The sequence below is a fragment of the Anas acuta genome, chromosome 7 (assembly GCF_963932015.1).
Source record: "Anas acuta chromosome 7, bAnaAcu1.1, whole genome shotgun sequence".
NCBI classification, from domain to species: domain Eukaryota; kingdom Metazoa; phylum Chordata; class Aves; order Anseriformes; family Anatidae; genus Anas; species Anas acuta.
The window spans coordinates 16,545,182-16,564,297 of record NC_088985.1 but is presented as its reverse complement, the minus strand read 5'-3'; the positions used below and the strand labels follow the sequence as shown (position 1 = coordinate 16,564,297).

The following is a 19,116-nucleotide window of genomic DNA, read 5'->3' as shown; positions in this document are numbered from 1 at the left end:
ACCCTGTAAAACAATGCTATATCTTTTAGGACAACTTGAAAATCGCTCTCAGAAAAGCTGTCTTTGCAAGTTGCATGAATTGATTCCAACAAATTGCCTTTGTTTTCCAGTTTTACTTTGAACTTTTAGTTTTATGTCTGCCTTGTCAGATAAAGACTAGGGAACTATGGCTGGAATGGCTGGAGAACTTTGTGATTATTTTTCCAGCTCACTCCAGTGATGTGTGTGTTCTTGTTTTGTTTTGCTTTTTGTTTTTTTCCCCCCACTTGTCCTGAAGTGACAGTGATGTGAGAATCTGAGATGCACGTGACAAAGCATAAAGGGGGGAGCTTGACTGCCTGGTGTGTGACAAGCTGTAACAAGTGAGCAGTAACAAGGAGCTGCAGAAACTCCTCGGAACTTTTCGATGGAAGACCTCCCTCCAAATCTGCTGCTCCTTTTTTAGTTGCTACAACTTCCTTTTTGCAAGAGTGTGTTCCAGCACGCTTCTTTGAAGCTAATTGTTTTTGAATAATGCTTGTGATTTTGTTCTGTACAGCAGTACTAGGGAGCAACAGAACACAACTGTTGGTGTATGTGAGATACTGCTTCGATGTGTATCTTGTATGTTTGCAATGAAATTCCAGTGTCTGTATTATTTTTTTATTTAGTTAGTAATGCCACAAGATGTGAGATGCTGGAGATCTGCTGGATATTGCCTGTTTTTGTTGATTAAAAAAAAAAGTTGATTAAAAAATGAAAAGCTATTTTGCCAACCTTTGCAAAAGTTAACCTTTGAAAAATCCGTGACTAGTTTCTCAGCAATTTTTATGTCATATATGAGCTGAGGCAAACTATGTGTAGAGATTGCACCATTCAACATAATAAGTTGAGGTAAAACGCTTCAGTAGTTGCTAGCTTTTTATCATTTAGGAAGTGCCAGCTACTGGTTCCTACTTTGGCCGAGAACATACTGAGGTATAGCTGACACCTTCAAAGGTAGGACACTTCAAGTTTTATATGTAAACTGGGGTTAAAAAACAAAACAAATAAAAAATGGACAAACAAAAATCAAACCAAAACAAATAATAATTTAAAACACAAACAAACAAAAAAACAATAAATCACTGCAAGAAGCCTAGCACCCTAGGGGGATATTCTGAATTTGAAACTTCTGCCGAGTCACAAAATTAGAAATATCGAAGCACCTTTTTCTACAACCAGCCCTGGGTCAAAATTGTTATTCAGTCGAAGCAGGAAGCTACTTTGGGCCGTGTGTGGCAGGAACCATCCAAATGCCTCGGTCCCTTTTTCCTCTGCCAGAATCCTGTGTGTCTGGGCCAGATACTGTGGCTGCAACTGTGGGTGAGATTTAAGATGCAAAACACAGTGGCAATGGCTAGAAGCAAAAGGGAGGAGCAGTTCTTCCCAGAAGCAGTAATTGCTGTTCCTGGTACCTCTGATCATCCAGTGGTAGAAGATTCCAAGAAGTTTCTCTCCAGCTCTTCACTGAGTCTCCGTTTTGGTGTTGGCTCTTGCATTTTTTTTAAGAATGAAAGTAAGATGTTAGCAGTAAAGAAACAAACCTTCCCTGCATTTTTTCACGTGCTGTTTTTTCCCAATAAAACTAATGCTTTCTGTGGCTTGGCATGTTTTTTTCAGCATAGCTGGAATTTCATAAAGCTGCAGCACTTGTGTCTCTAATTTACTGGTTACCCTCATAAATTTTTAAAAAGAAATAAAATAAAATTAGACAAGGTGGATTAAGGAACATGAGGTACCCCAGGTACCCGACAGTTGTATGCTTAGAATTATGTACACTGAACTATTCTGTAACAGGTGCCCAGGTGCCTCCACAGATGATAGAGGAGCATTTTAAAGCATGCATTTTAAAGTATGATATACCAGTCTTGCTGTGTCACTATGAATAATGAAAAGGTGAATTCTTAGTATTTTTGACAGCAGGAAGTGATAAAGATTAATCAAAATTTGATATAGCCTCAGTACTTCTAGTATCCTCCTGTTTGGAGGATTTTATTGCTTGAAAGTAATATTATGGACTGACTCAGTGGTTTATGAGTTCATCAATGGACAGAAGTTTTTTTTTTCCTGCATCTTACTGATTTTTCTTGATGAGGCATTTTTTAATTTGTGCTACAGATATTAAAGTACCTGTGTTTTAGTTTTTTTGTTGTTTTTTTTTTCCTTTTAGCGATGGAGACAGAACAGATCTATGGGGACAAAGCTGTGCTTCAGTTACGAAATGTGTTGTAGTTGACGGATCCCAACAGTTGCTTTATAAGTGTTGTGTTTACTGCCTTTGTTAGTTTTGTCTAAAGCACTAACCTGTACTTTACTGTAGAAATAGAGCCTAGTGAACTTCATCCTGATACCTAATGAGAATTGTTTTACAAGTGTGCATCCTTGTTAGAAAAACAAGGTGAAGGCTTCATTTTCAAGCGTGAAGAAGCTCACTTGAGCTCAGTGTTATTCATATAGGACATTCAGCGAGTCTTTATTTAGAAGAAATCATTAAAATAATCTATAGATCTACTCATCAGAATCTCAGGGTCACCTCCATGACCACATGACTGTCCTTCCCAAATGATATTTTGCTATAATCTCCTTGTCAAGAAGAAGAGCTAATGCAGCAGCAAGGTATCCAGGGAATTTCATTACTAGTGCTGGTAAGATCTGTTGTAGAACTAGTACAAAGTAATTCCAATGATATATTTATAAAGTGATAATAAGTAATTGTAGCGATCTAGAAGAGAACTGGAACCCTGCAGATTATTATTGTTTAGATTAGATTGTGTGTATTACTTTTGTTAATTTTTTATGAGTTTTTACGTAAATGAAATTTTAATGCAAGATTGTGAAAACTGGTTTATTGATGAACTAATTTTGATTATAAACACAAGCCACCGTTTATTTCTATTTGAAGAAAATCAGTATGGAAAGGCTAGATTATGTCAGAGCAAAAATAATGAAAAAAAAATGTGACTAAAATATGGTTTAAATACTGAATGCTCAATGGGATAGTATTAAAAGAATGCATTGAAGAGTTCAGTCTATAAAAAGAACAGCCTAGACTTTTACGCAGATTCAGATAATATTTTATTTCTTAATGAAATTACTGAAGGTAAACCAAAAATATTTTCTACCAATGTTATGAGTACTCTGAGCATCCAGAGTAATGACTTCACACAAAAAAAAAAGGTGTGAAGTGTGGTGACTGGCTTCAGAAAAGGCACTTGCCATCAGATATTTCAAAAATGATTACTGCAAAAAACATTTCTCTTTAGATACTCAGAGCTTAGAGACTGTAAATTTTTAGCACACCCATTTATAGTTAAGAAAACCATTTTGACGAGGTCCCTGCTATATGCTTAAGTCCAAAGTGATGGGGCTGACCCTATTAAATGATCATAGTTTTCTGCATTCTGGTGATTAACAGGCTTTGGACTTTCCTGGCTTTCTTAATCCCTTTTAATCATTTAAACCTATTATTGTTTTGACTTCAATTTCAAAAGCCCTTTAAATCTGTCTTACAATATTAATAGCTACTTAAAGTCCCGGTTTGCAAACATACTATCAGTAGGGAGTCTGTTTTGCTGCAGTGAATAATTTAAAAGCAGCTATTTAGGAAAAAGTTTGATTGGGGGAGATGGGGAGGCAACAAAGAAAAAAAAAATAACAGAAAAGCTATACCTAGTATTTTTTATATTTAAAATAGTGATCATATCCATGCAGGAAAATTGTGGGGTAAAAACCACTTATAATTGTATTACAGTGCAGTGGGTATTCTTCCAGGGTTTAGGAGTGTAATTTGGAATTAATTGTGTTTGAAACTTAAATCCATCTTTCATTTTCATAGTAAGTGTGGTATTTAAAAAAAAGAAAAAAGAAAATCTTTCTGCTGGTATTCTTAGGATCTCTTTCACCCGGAAATTCCACAAGTTTTATTCTGAAAAACAGATGTTTATCTAGGATGTGATGCAGCTGAATGTGACTACAGTCATAGTACATTGGAACCTAGAAAAACGTAGTGATGAAAAACGAAAACACCAGCAGCTCTTCCTTGGGTTTTCAAGGATGTGGCTTCATTTTCTCAGCACTCGTGCCCATTCCGGTATCTGTGCTTGAAGTCTGGAACATCTTAGAAATGGAACAGGCAAAATCTGTGGTTTGAGTTGCAGTTAAACTCCTCTTGAAGATATTTTGTTAGTCAGTGTTTTCTGCCAGTAGAGTGCTACACGCTTTTTTTTCCCAGCTGGTGTTGATTCAGTGTCATTGGTAACAACGAAAAAGGCATTTATTTCCAATGCTTTGCAGGCAGAAGTATCTTAACTTTCTTTGATGATTTTTTTGTGTGCATCTTTCCCGTTATCACTAGCGTGCGCTATACTCTGATCTACTTTTCTTCCCAATTTAAATGCTTTAGATAGATCCTCTGTTCAGGAATGTAAGGGGGCAGAAGAATTACTGAGGCTGACCACTCACTCTGTTGATCTGCTGTTCTTTATTGTTCTGTTTGCTCTGCCCTATTTCTATATTCAACCAGTTCATTGATGTCTTCACCAGTTGACATAAGGTGGAAGCTCATGTTTACTTAGTTGCAGATTATGGCATCTGATGTATCCCACCCACCCCCAAATATTCTTATTTTCATTTACCTGCTTAACTCTGCATTTGCGTGTGAATGGGTTTGCCTTGCTGCCTGCTAGAATGGTCTGTTGTCACTGCATGCCCTTGCCAGTTTGATGTCATCTGTGGATTTCATCAGCACTTAATGCATTTAACTCCAGGTCACGCCTAGATGTGTGGCATGGTGCTGGGTCGAGTGCTGACCCCTGATGAAGTCAGCCAAGATGTGCAATCTCTTACATCCCCAGTACTTCACTAAAGGAATGTCTGAAAAGCCTTTTAGGCAGTCTTCTCTTTTGTTAGTGTAAGTGGACTATTGCAAGACTGAGATTTTTCAGAGGCAGGTTTTTGTTGGGATTGTGTTGCTATCATACAAACCCTTTGAATCTTTCTGTTTCTCAAGGAAATGTTTCTGGACTTGTGTTTTGTTCGGTGACAAAGCAATATCTTTTCAGAAAGGACCTCTTCTGAAATTGTATAACCCGTGTAAGGTCATCCTAGAGTAACAGTGGTTGGTGATCAGCTGTCGTTGGAGGACAGAAATCAGTGTTGAAAGGGTCCCTGGTCTGCAGTCGACTTGAGGCCAAGAGAAGCATGTGAAGGGATAGGTGGGGGAAGCTGTGCTGTTACAAGAGAGGTCAGATGGGAGAGGTGGTGAAGCTGGGAGAAGACAGCAAAGTAACAGGGAGGGGTTTGGAAGGACGGGGAGGATCAAAAGCAGATGTATCGCCCTGTGACAGAAGAAAAGCAGTGCAAGTCAGGCAAGAGACGGTGACTGCGGATATGAATCAAAGCTCTTCTTTGGGGAGCTATGTGGGGAAAGAATGATGTTTTAAAACAAATATTTGGACTAGGTTGTATGTGCCAATGACACACAACTTTAATTTTGGTTTAGCTGTTTGTGTCTGGTCCACGATGAATTTGGCTGCTGAATTTGTGCATAAGGTCTGGTCTGGCTTGTGCTTTTTTGTTTTCATCTGGCTTTAGAAAATGCACGGCCGCTGGAATTTGAGTTAGCCAGTCGAATGTAATGATCCAAACAAATGCAAGTCATGCTGCTTGTGCTCCTTGTTTTTGTATGTGAAAAGGTTTACCAGGCTAATCAGTAGATAGAGGCTACATGAAGCATTATTGAAACTCGTAATCAACTATAGCATTGTCAAAAATGCAGAAAGACTGCCTTGCTCTAAGTAGCATTTTACTGCGATTGGAAAAGCAATTCACTTACTGTCCGCTGAGCTCTGCGTAGATTGAGTCAGAAGAAATGGAGTTAGCAGTTAGGGCATCGTTAGTCATCTTATGCAATAAATTCCAGAAGGAAATTAATAAAAAGGCTGACATCCTGTACCTGTCCCCCCAGACATCTCATCAGCTAAATATTCTGGGAGATGGGGTTTATTTTGTGCACTGGTCTGTAAATGCTTGGTAAGATAGCAGTGTGACAGCAGGTTCACATGTGGCTGTGCTTCTAACCTGGAAGAGCTGGTGGGATGTGCTAACAGCCTTTGGTAGAAAGCAAGCAATACGGACTGAAGAAGGACGTGTAAGCACCAGTGTCCCGCTGGCTGGCTGGCCTCGTTTTAGAGGATGAATTATTAAGAAAAACCACCAGAAGAAGGACTGCATTTCTGTTTTTAGAACAGTGAAAGTAGCTTTAATATCACTTGAAAGCTGAAACAGCGTTAACTGCTGAATCATTCTTATGGAAATGCGTTCTGACTGATCTGAAGTGCAGGAAGGTTGCTCAAGGCCTCAGGGGTTTTTACTGGCTTTGTTGAGAACTTATGAAGAAATGCATCTGCAAAGCTCTGCCTTAAAAAAGGTCTCTTCTTTTATTGATGAGACATAGCCTGCTATAGCGTGATTCTTGTCGAGTTCACACAACCAAGAAGCTTTGGGTTTCTGGCAGGGAAATCGCTTAGTTGCTTTTTCTGGTGACCTTTTTTGTGAATTTCATTTCAGAAATGTACCATTTCATGAATTCCATTGTAATCAATCTGGAAAATGGTTAAAATAACTGCAGCAGAGCCTGTCAGGTACAGAGAGCTGATGGAACAGCAAAGCTGTGTCATTGGATCATTGAAAGGGGAGTCAGGATAGTCAGAGCCATGGATGGTGGCAAGGTTCATGTTTATTGTTCGTCGAACAAGAAAAAGGAACAACTGCACAGATGTTTATGTTCAGAGCTTCCTAGAATGCCTTACTGTTTTTGTGTTACTCAAATAGCTTCCATATTTTTTCATGCTGGCTACTCACATTGACAGGTAATGCAAAAAAAAAAAAAAAATCCTTTTATCTCTAGCTTCTTGTTCCTTCACAAGTATTCATGAAAGTATTCATGAATATATTACTTGGATATGTGTGTGTGTATGGATGTATAAGTTTTGTGTACTTCCTTGTTTCTGGCTAGTCTGTATGGTGGAGTTCTTTACTCGACTCTTCTGGTCCAAGCAGCAGTGTATATCCATGCTGATTTTTTATTTTGAACTCTGCAATTTTCAGCTATTCTTTTTTTTTTTTTTTTTTTTTTTTCCTGGCTGATGGATTCAAGTCAGAAGAAATTTCGAAAGGGAAGTGAATTTTGAAGCAAGGATGTTATATTGTCACTTTTAAAACCTGTTTAATCATCACCAGTCTTAAGTTTTTGCCTTAGGACAGGTGAGTTTTACCAGCCTTTCAGGAAAGTCTGGTACATAGAGCAGATTTGAACTTGATATTCACTTGAAGTTTTTCACCTGTACATGTTTAGCGTATGCTTTTTTTTCTTTTTAATTTGATTAAGGCTTTGTAAAATTGAATGCTGTATGAAGGGGAACATGCCTTACAGCTGTTTGTTAAATTAAGAGTTTTTTTGCAAAAATGCTGACTAAAGTTCATGGGCATTAGTTTCCATACCTGTCATATTAGGAGAAATAATAATAAAAAAAAAAAAAAGTGAGTCATAGGATTGCTGTTTCAGAAGGATTTTTAAAGTGCATTGAACAAGTCAGAGCTGAGCTCACAGGTTCTAGTGTGCTTTTTTTTTTAAAAAAAAAAAAAAAAAAAAGACATTTCATTAAATTATATCTCTGTAAAAACTGGAGATGATAATTTTGTATGTAAGTGCTGGGAAAGTCATATACTTACAAGAGTAGAAATGAGTGAAAAATATGTATGCTTCATAGTTTTGATTTTTGTTTTTCCTTTTGGTAGCACCATAACCAACTCTTGGCCAGAGTTGTATATCTAGCTGTTACATACATAAAACTCTTCTAAGTGTCCTTAGCATTTTTATAGAGTATATTTAACTATATGTACCTCCATATTTCCTTAATGTTATTCCGCCTCCATACAATGTCTGTCCTCAGTGTCTGTAATAATCTTTCAGTCTTTGCCTCTGCTACTTTATTTTCAGGCTCATTGAAAGAGAAAATATTTAAGATTAATGTAGTATTGTTTGGGGGTGGGGGATAATTTTGATATTGTTATGTATATATCTGTGCACATACATTAAACTTGGCTCTAGAAATGTGAAATGTAGGAAGTGAGGAAATATCACTAAGTTCCCATCTGAATAACTGTAAACAAATGGGAGAAGAAAGATTGAGAGATTTGGGAAAGCCAGTTTGGGAAGGTGAGAACATACTTCATAACTAAATTCCAATAAATTCAAGCTTCTTTCATTGAAATGCATCTCTGGTTTATTAATAGTCTGGAGTGACGGAATTACGGCCTAACGGGAGGTATTTGGATCACCTTGCTCAGCAGGCTGGTGTGGACGTCCTCTGTCATTACTCCCCACTGAAGGCAGAGAGATGCTTTTCCAGAGACTCAGTTGGAGTTGGTTCGGGGTTTCTGGATGGAATTTAGGGGGTTAGCTTGCACACTTCTCCTGGTAATTTCGGTGGCTGAACGTGCCTCTTTGTAACCAGGTTAGAAAGAATGCCATTTAAAGTACAGAAGAATAATAGCTCCAAACCAGAAGAAGGTCATGTAAGGGGCTGTGAAACACCTCGTTTAAACTGAGGCTAGAGGATGGATGATAAAACAGTGACCTGAGAGCCTATGGTTGCAAATGCGTTCCTTGAGCTTTGGTCAGAATGGGGTGTGCTGGAGAGACTATGGTGGAGCGTAAGAAATTCCATAAGGAACCAAGTAGGGGGACAAAACTAATGCTTCCTAAAGTGGAGGCTTCACCCAAGGTAAAGCCAGCAGCCTGTCGGACTGCCTGGAATAGTTGCTTGCAGGGTGCACAGGGTGGGCTGTGTGTATCTGGCCAGGCAGCTGAGCTGGCTTGGTGGAAGCTTGCAGCTGTGCGGGGTGATAGCGCTGTGTTGGGGGACTCTGCCTGCCCCTCGGCATGCCTGCGTGCAGCTGCCGTCTGGGCACGGGTGGCTGGAAGGTTGCCTATTCTTTCAGTAGATTAAATGTCCCTGAAGGACATCAGGAAGCGCTTTAAAATATCATTTTTGAAATGTACTTGAGTTTGTTTTGACATTTACCTGCAATCTTTCTATAGAACGTTACAGATTCTTATTATTTTGAAATGGTCTTCTGAGCAGCGATGAAGAAACTATTAGTGGTTTGAACTTTTCTTAAATTGGTATTGGATAGTCAAAATTAATAATCAGTATTTAATATGCTAGGATGTATTAAGCTTAAGTTTCCTCTGTTTTCTGCCCAGTGAGATTTCAAGTTGTGGTCCCTTCAGCTCCTTTGCCCACTTCTGAAGCATATTTGCTTCTGTTTCTAGTTTAATAGTAGAACTGTAAATGTGGAATACATTTGCAGTGTGTTGTTTCAGTTGCTTAAATAGTTTAAAATGTCCTAAGTTATTTAAAATGTTCAGATTACGTATCTTTAACCTCAATTTTGCATTTTTGTCTCGACTCTTAAAATTTTTTTTAGAAATCTGGGGGAGAGAAATTCTTCCAAATCTAACCTTCATCAGTTAGGGAAAGCCAACTGGTACTTATCAATCTTGCCTACGAAACACATGTTGGCAAACATTATGTAAGCTGTTCACTGTGCTAGTTGCACACTTACATTTATTAAATACTTCAGCTGTGTATGAAATATAATATGCATCTTGTCTTAATGCAGAAAGTACTTATGAAAGTGTGACTTCTACAAGCATGCCCATTTTGTGGGAAACTCCCTGACGTGTTGCTGCCATCAAAACAGTATCTTCAGGAAGCAAGGAGGAATATTGGAGAAACAAACAAAAAAGGGACATTTTCATGGTACCATTTTCATGGTACCCCAGATCAAGCCCCACACCTGTTCAGCAGCGTTGCCCTCTGCTGTACAGCTTCTGCTGTAGCTTGCTTAACAAAGCAAGTAAGTAGTCAGTCAGGCATGGCTGTCTGTGGCAGGTCGATCCTTTTGCCAAACAACCTGATTGCATTTTAAGGCTGCGGGCTGCAGAAGTTAGTCCTTGGACTTCTGACAGATGTTCCTTTGGAATGTCATGAGAGCTGTCGTCTTCTTCTCTGATGTATTACTATCTGCTATCAATAAAATGCTTAAGGCATGACAAGCAGAGATCTTCAGAAGGGTACAGTAGTGTTATGAAGCATTGGGCCAGACCTTCGCCATTAAAGAAAAAGGGTCTAACACTATTCACTAAGGAAAACATTGATCTGTAAGGTCACAACAGTTCAAAATTTGTGGCTTAAGGAGTGAAAGAGTGGTAAATTGTAAAGAAGATGCAGCAGTTAAAGCAGGTGGCCTGCATCTGTTACTGGACAGCGTGTTGTGTAGTCTGCTTTGACTCAAATGCAAACACTGCATTTAGAAGGCAAATGTGGAGGGGCTCCTCTGTACCCTGGTTAGAAGGGACTGCATGAAGGGTTGAGTAGCAAGGTGGATAAATAGATGCAAGTCAGCAGGATGCTCTGGGAAGTAACCAAAGGCAGTGTCTGGGTATGTAAACAGGAAAAAATGGGTCAGGTTGTTGGTGTCTTCTATGTTTGAATGCGGCACTGGTGAGCTTGAGAATGTGTCAGGGGTTGATGCTTGCATTTCCAATCAATTCTGGAAAAAAAGCACACACACAGAAGTTTCAGAGAATATAATCAGAAAATGATATAAAGAAAATTTTATCTGTTTATCTCAAACAACAATTGATATGCGAGATAGCTTGCTTGTAGTTAGTGGCCAGAATCTTTGCTCGGAAGGAGTAATGTGTAGCTCTGCACTTGATGGCAGAATGGAACAAAAGCAGAGACACAGCGGTGATGAAGAGTTCCTTTATTCTAAAGCATGAGCAGTTACTGTTTCCAGAATTATCAAAATCATTCTTTACTTTTAGCTGCTTCCATTATATCCATTATATATGGGGGCAGCCCCACATTGTAGTTAGATCTGTGGAATATTTTGAGAGGGCAAAAGACTTTTTTTCTGAGACGCAGCACAAGCAAGGTCACTTTTTAAAGGTTTTTCAAAGTGACTGACAGCCTGCAACAGGACTAGCAGTGGTCCGTGCTGGGGAGGCCAGCTTCTCTTCTTCTTTGGATTGACAGTGCAGGCAGCCCGTCCTCTGAAACTGCCTGCTAGCTCAAGCTAGCAAAGGAGGCTTCCTTCTCTCCTGCTCTCCTTTTCATCAGAGGTTTCCTAAGTGGACTGCAGAAATTTTCCTCGTAAATAGCCTGTTAAAATATATTTGTGTGTACATATTTCTTTTAACTACAAAATGTTTTAGGTATTGATATAATACTTTGATTTACTTCAGAGGAGAACATTGCAGCTAGTTTTAGTGTTTATGTTGCCTGTAATCCTCAGAAACGTGTTCTGCCAGATTGAAATTTTGAGATCAGTGGATAGTTTCGATATGAAGTGCAATGATCTTTTGATATGTAGTCAGTCCAAGTGTCTGGTCTTATCTGAAGCTGGGATAAGAACACAACTTTTGAGTGATAATAAATTTATTTTAAGAAACATCTAAAACTTTCTTTAGAAAACTTTGTTCTTGCAATATCAGAGTTGTCTGAATCATTAAATATCACATAGTATGATAATTTGCTATTTTAAAGCTACATTTTATAGCTAAGTTCTCAAGTGAATAATTGTTCTTTGTTTCTTATTTTCAAGGTATGGGCTGAAGCCAAATGACCAAATTCTGGCAGAGGAGAAGCACAAAGAACTGTAAGCTTTTTATAGTGATATACATACCTGTTATACGTATTTACTTTTCTGTGTATCTACATACCTTGTTATTAAAGACCTGAAACAGAAATCTTTTGTTTTCAGAAGTAGCTTCCATGCTTCAGTCTACTGCAAATTATAATATTTGTCTAGAAATGCATTGAGTTTCTAAAAAGCAAGAAACAAACAAACAAAAAAAAACACAGTCAATTCATTCTTGAATAATTCTGTTCTTAACTGCAGTTCATATACACACAACTTAAATTTTGTACTGTTCATCCTAGTCAATGTCTTTTTTATAGAACTGGTTACACTAACAGTTACTGACTTCCTGCAGTATATCCGTGTATAAGTGAAATAAATATTTGCTTAGCAGAAATTGGATGGAAGACTTTTTTCAGGGTCGGTGTTGACTTACTATTTAAATTTGCCTGGCTGTGTGATGTTATGGCCATCCCCACCTTTGCAAATTGTCAGCACAGTCTGGCTGTGGTTTGTAACATAGTGAAGAGTCACCAGAGTCCTGTCAGTCTTCCTTTTTTTTTTTTTTGACACAATAATTATTAAAATATAGAAGCTCTACATTTGAGTTGGAAGCAGATACTGCATTCTGTGTCTTAAGTATGTGGACATTTATTTTGAAAACTATTTTGTACCAGTACACATTGCATCTAGTTATAGTCTAGGTGATATATAGACAGGGAAAGATGGATTCTGAGCCTGGATTTTGTCAACTCTTGTTTCTTTTTCCCAGTTACGGTAAGTTTTAAAACATATACTGAAGTTCTTGAAGTTACTGACTTGTGAACTATATACATGTTTTGAAAGGGAAGGGAGACTTGTTAGAGCTTGACATGCTTTATTTAATAAATGATTTGTTTAATCTCAGTCACTATATTAAAAGTAATCACTAAACAAAAGATGGCCCAGTTGGAACATTCCTGCTCATTTGTACATTTAAGCATACAGGTTATGTAAGGTTAATATTGTAATATTTGTATTTCAGAGTTTAGTTAAATTATGAAGAACTTTAAGAAAAATAATGTGAAGTAGTTGTCATTCCTATTACTGATGTTTTTAATATCTGCATGTTACTACCACTGGCTGACAAGCTATGCTCAGTGCATGCAGTCCAATATTCTTGCCTCATTCACTCAGTGAAGAGTGAATGCTCTGAAGAACTTTCTATTTCAATGCTCTCTCTGCCATCCCTCAAGTCCGTATTATATAACTGCTTTTTTGAAGATCGTTTGTATGAAAGATGGTAGAAAACGCTTTACTTATCAACATTATTTTATTTATTCAGGGCCTCTTAAAAACACTCTCATATTCATTACAGAGAAGTCATATATCCAAATAAAATATAGCAATTCAGGATTCACTTACATGTTTCTGCCCTTAGCATCAAGATAGTAGGGGATTTGTTCCCTTTTGTGTGCATCTTTATGCTTAGATACAAGAAACAAATTTTTTAAACTTCCAGCCCTTGCACCTAATTGTCTTTTTCTGTTATTACATTACCAGTATTTTATATTATTTCATAATACTCCCAAAAAACTCTTAAGTAGTTTATCCATATGTAAGATAAGGTAGCTGTTTGAGAGGAATTAGTATTTATTGCTGTCAGATTTTTCCATGTTAAAAGTTTTAATATTTCTCAGTAAGGTCATAGTTACCAAACAGTAAAAATGTCTTCTGGTAATTAACATTTAATTCCTTTGGGAAAAAAATAAGTGTGTGCTAAAAGCATTAGTGATTGAATTACTAGCCAAATAAAATTTCCATGTTCTTTCTGCAGATGGAACAAGACATTTAACTTATATTTATACATCATGGTAATGTACCTGTGACATTAAAATGGCTAGAGCTCCAGGCAAAAGACAAGCAACAGCAGTTGCCTTTGATCAGGAGATAAGATTGGTTTTATGTAGAACATTGATAATAGAGCATTGGTAATAGAGCATAATTATGATTAAATATGCTAGACCGTTTAAAAACTATACCAACTGGAAGTACCGAAAGTACTAGCAAGTTCAGGGGCTAGGCAGAAGTTAAATGACATGCAGGTCTGTGTTTTGGACAGTACAAGTTGTACTGTGTACACAAGTTTTATTTGCGCAACAGATACTGATTAAACAATGTTTTGATGTGCGGTATTTCATTTGAAGTAGTTTAAACATACTGAAATCAAGTCAAATCCTGTCTGATCTCTGTAAGTATGTTGCATGTTACTTAATTGCATATTGCCTACTGATATCTTTAAAGCATGTTCACTTCTTAAATGGAGTTAATTAAAAAGCAAACTCAATAAAACTACAGTTCTATGTGAATCTGCTGCAACAGATCCTTTCTTGAGCTTTTCATTGTTATAACTCCAGTAGCTCCTGAGAGGATCTATGTCCTGTTGGTTATAATGAAGGAGTTGGAATGGGCTTTTGCCATTGACCTTGGCATCTTCTATGTGGTTGGATACTTAACCGGGGAAAAACTCTGGTAGGTCAGTGTCACCTTGTGTCAGGACAGACCTTTAGGACTTCTCCAAATTGCTGTATGCTGTTCTGCCCAGACTGTGTTAGCCATATGGTACGGAACAGGTTAAAGAAGGTTGGACCTCAGAGCACTTGCAGTCCTTCAGTTGTCTGATTTGACTTACAGATGAGTCATTAGCTACTTAATTACCCTTTCCTGATATTTAGATAGATGTTTTTTATTTAAAAGTAATCCCAGTTGTAGGGAGTGGTGCAAGATAAAGTACCATCAGGGTACTTGTTGCTGATTTATTTATAGACTTATTCTTCAGTTCTGTGCCCTTTTACTAAGGTGTTCTGAATCTGTCCTAATGCTTTAAAAGTCAGTGTAAAGAGGAGTTGCTTAGACTCTGTATTTTTTTTTCAGTGCCCAAATCCCTCTGCTTGAAATATTTTAACTTCAAGTCTTTGAAATATCAACAACTTTTATATTGACTTACCTAGTAAAGAAGAATTCTTTGGCATTCACCTAATAAAACCGTGATTTTCTGACCATCAGATGTCCTTCAGTTTCTTAGCAGTCACTTCTGCACTTCTGTGTTGCTGTTCCTAATGAAAAAGTAATTTTTTTCCAAAAATTAGTGTTGTACCTCCAGAGATAATTGGGCCAGTTACAGCTTGAATTGGCTTGATCCTGTTGTCCTTGAATCTTAGCTATCTAGAGAGGTACGTACAGCCACTAAGAGAGAGTGGAGTTGGTTTACAGGCATCATACTAAACTTCTATTTTAAGAGCTAAGGTATGAAAGATCACTTTTTTTTTTTTCCTGCTTCTAATTCACTTGTACTGCAACAGCCATGTAAAATGACCGTTTGTTTTCATTAGTGTATTTTAGTGTATTTTTTTTTGTATCTGATAGGAATTTGGTAGCGCTGAAGTTACAAATAGATGCATATACGTTATTTTTGGAGTCCAGCTGGAATTGTCTAAACTGTTCTGCTGCCCCCCTGTCAGCTCTGAATGCACACGAGGTGGAGGTCACTGTCCTGTGGCTCAGCCAGGGAATGGAACGCGTAGAGGCTCTTCAGCCAGTTTTGTTATAAAATTAGAAGATTAGTTCAAAACATCTTAACTGATGAGCAAGCCAAACATGTTGACTTTTGTAGTAAATCAAGTGAGCCATCATCTTTGTTTTCACTGGCTCATCTGTGATGTTGGTCATCTGCAGTGAGAATAGCAGACAGGGGAAATAGTAATACCTTCAGTTTGTGTGGGTGAAGAGATGTCCATGTGATGTTTACAACATCCCCCAAAACAACTACACCCACTTAACTCTGAGGGGAAAAAAAAATAATTCCATCTTGTAAGGTTGCTGAGGAAACTTGGACTTAATATGGTTGGTGGGACCTTAATGTTGCATACTTTTCTCCCTCTGAGAACAATAAATAAATAAAGACTCTTGAGAGAAATGGAAATGCTTTTCTTAACCCTTTGTATAGTCCTTACAAGAGTTGCTCCTATTTTTAATTCTCAGAGTTGGACTCAATGACTTCAACTGAAGGTCATGTTGACTTGTGTGCGTTTGTTGTTTCAGCTGATTTTTTTTAATCTCTTTTGACTGTGGTTCCACATCAAAAGTTTTCAAAGAGCATAAATTGAAGCTAACTGCAGCAAGTGATGGGATGTAGCTTGTTATCTTGTCTTGATATTAAATAGATTTTTTTTCTATTTGTTTTCCAAATCCCCAATCTGACTAGAAATACAGAGCCCATTTTCATTGGCATTAGTTGGCAAGGGTGGTCTATATTTGTTTTGAACTTGGTAATGTGAATAGGCAACTAAAGTATACTTATTATGAGACGTCAAAGTCTCTTGTAAGTGCTGTGTGGAGTTTAGTGATAGCACCGAGTCTGTAAGCAGTGCTCCATGATGCTTAGTTTAATATTGCTTTGGCTGCTGGTTATATGATTTATATGATATATTGTTTAAATGATTTTAGCCATGGCTGAACACTACTTTTTTTTTTTTTTGGAAGTTAGTTCAAGGGGAAAGAAGGAAATGTGGGACTTGTTTTGCACTCCACAATTAGCTTTGCTTTCATAACTTATATTTTTACAGGGATAAAGATCACCAAATGAGAAAGGGGAATAAAATAAAACACAATCTTTCTTTCTCTTCTGTCAGCTGTTTGATGTGTTGCAGTCAGAAGGGAAGACAGAGATGTTGCTCTGATGCAAGTTGGCCAAGAGGAATTTATTTTTGTACTTGGTTCTTGGTGGCACGCTTGCTATATGAATACTTTTTCATAGCAAAACATAGCAAGGGAGAAGGGGACTCGTGAGCCTGAACAGCCTGATGGGTAATGGAGTTTTGACTGATCCTTATCATCTTTTTTTGTTTGTTGTTAGTGAGTTTTTTTCTGATTTTGCTTAGCCAAAGTATAATTGAGGGAAGTGGGTATTGGAAGGCTAAGTCTTGGACATGCAGGAGGTTTGTTTGGGTATTTCAGAGTGCCTTGGGAAAGAGGAGAGAAATTGACAGAAGAGGTTTAGAAGGAGCCTACGTAAATTAGATGGAGGATGTGGAAAGGATTGGTTTGTTGATATGTTGTAGTGGAGTTTGTTTACATTTAGCGATTACCATGTATCTATCATGACAATTAAGAGCAAAAGCTAATGAACTTAACCCCAAACCCATTTGCTATGCAGCCATGCCTCACTGATGTTTGACATGCAGTGACAGAGATGTGGGTGCTGGGGACCCGAAGGGGAGCAGCTGTCTGATTCATGCTGTTGGAGCCACCCAAAAGCTACAGTATTTTGTGCCACTAGGGGGTGTAGCTTATCTTATCTTCAGTAACATTCTCAAGATCTTCCCTTATATGTAGCTTTTAGGATTTGCAGTCCAGTTGATATGTAGTCTCCCTAAATTACTTTTGTTTTATCCATCCTTTTTTCCCTTGAAAAAATAAAAGAGGGTAAAAATTCTGGGGGGAAGAGAGGGAGAAGAACTAAAATATCAGAAATACTGAGCTTTAAATCTTTTGTCAACCTCCTCAACATATGCTGACAGCATAGATGATTTGCGTGGTTGGGGTAATGTATGAACCTGTCACAGGCATCTGTCAAAGTTGTTGAGTTACTTTATGTAATATACGTCATTTACAGTTACTTTTCAGTAGATTGTACTCTTTTTAATGTACTTTTTTAATACATACTATGTATTAAAATATGCATTTTAATACATAGTATGTATTAAATACTATTTTTTTAATACATACTATGTATTAAAATATGCATTTTAATACATAGTATGTATTAAAAAAAGAAGAAAAGATTTGGGAATGAAATAATGCGCCCCCCACTTCCCATCTTTACCAAACTTAATTTTAGATTTTGACCTTTTTTGTTTAGATCAAGCTACCATACCAGCCTGTTTCTTGCTGTTGTGGTTTCAACATAAATTTCAATAAAAGTTTCTACTGTTGAATTGATATATTTTTAAAAACAAACAAGCAAACACAAAATCTTTAGAATTGCTAAAAATGGAAACTTCAATACTGTCCCTTTAATGGATAAATAGCAATTTAGAATCATCAGTCTCTGTAATTGCCATAGCAAATATAAATACTGTTGCATGTTGATGCTTATTGTTCTATGTCATCAAGCACAAAGACGAAGCTTGCATTAAATGCCTGGTACTTATTTGAGCTTACATATTTGAAAAACTTATTTGTTCTGTGGATATTCAAAAAACGTGCAAGTGTAATGAAAGACTGATTGGAGAACTTTGTACTAATCTGGACTGCATTTGGTTAATCCTATTCTTTGGGTTGTTGGCTCCCTCTGTAGCAATTGCTTTAAATTGCAGTTTGATTTCTCTAGAATTGTTTTATTATTTCTGTGGTGTATTTTAAGGCATGATTAACATATACAGAAAGAATCATTTGTGGCTAGCTACAAAACTTCTGCTACAGATTGTTCCATCTTCTTTTCCATTCCCTTTTCTGCCTGCCCAATTTTGCTGAATGTGGCACCAATGCAAATTTGTGCTATACAAATCACCTTATGAAATAATTGGTAACAGCTAATTCTGCATGAAATTTCCACATACCAAATTTAAATTAGAGCATAAATGCTTTTTCCTTTTGTTGGAGACACACTTTACATTTGCTTCCATTTAAGATGCAAAAATTGCAAGTGTTGTAAATTGTTTTCTTTTGCTGCATATACCTGAAATTACTGTCAAGCACAGGCTAGCAGATAACCCCCACCATTAAACTGAATGCCCAGATATGTAAGGTTCGAGTATTCTCAACTCCTGTAAAGGATTTCAACTTGCCACTCATGGAGTGTTCATAGCAAAGGCTTCACAAACAGCAAGAAATAGTTGTACCCTGTTGTCCTCTTGGGGTTCATATTTCCATAACTGCAATTTGGGCAGCCATTGAGGGATGACATTCAGAGAAATGAGGGTTTTTCCCTAACTGCTTCACTTGACATCTCTCTTATTCTACATAAACTCAAAAACAGTGTGGGGAAAAAAAAACAAAACAAAACAAAACGCAAATGGTGTTAACTTTATTTTACACTAAGTCCAGGTATGCGCAAACAGCAATGCTAATATGTTAGCAATGACATATTAGAAGACCCAGTTTGATATATGCAGACTAGTTCTTCATTTTGTGCTGTATATTTCTTTCACTTTGCGTTCTATTGGATAGAGATTGGAGTACATTACAATAAGATGCTATCTTACGCTGCAGAGCTTGCAAAATATTTTGGGATGACTATGCATTAGTTAAGATAGCAGGAACGGCTTCTGCATCTTTGATAGTATGCTGCAAGTGCAGAATTTAGAACTGGACACAAACCTGTCTGGAGAGGATAATGTTGTG

General features: G+C 37.3%; 1 protein-coding gene across 2 annotated transcripts in view; it reads left to right on the top strand.

Annotated features, from left to right (window-relative positions):
- Positions 1–19,116, top strand: part of ADK (adenosine kinase) — a 276,073-nt gene that overhangs the window by 19,366 nt on the left and 237,591 nt on the right. For both annotated transcript variants that reach the window (XM_068689294.1, XM_068689295.1), the window contains exon 3: positions 11,698–11,751. In XM_068689294.1, coding sequence (XP_068545395.1) covers positions 11,698–11,751 — 54 coding nt within the window. The remainder of the gene's footprint in view (positions 1–11,697; positions 11,752–19,116) is intronic.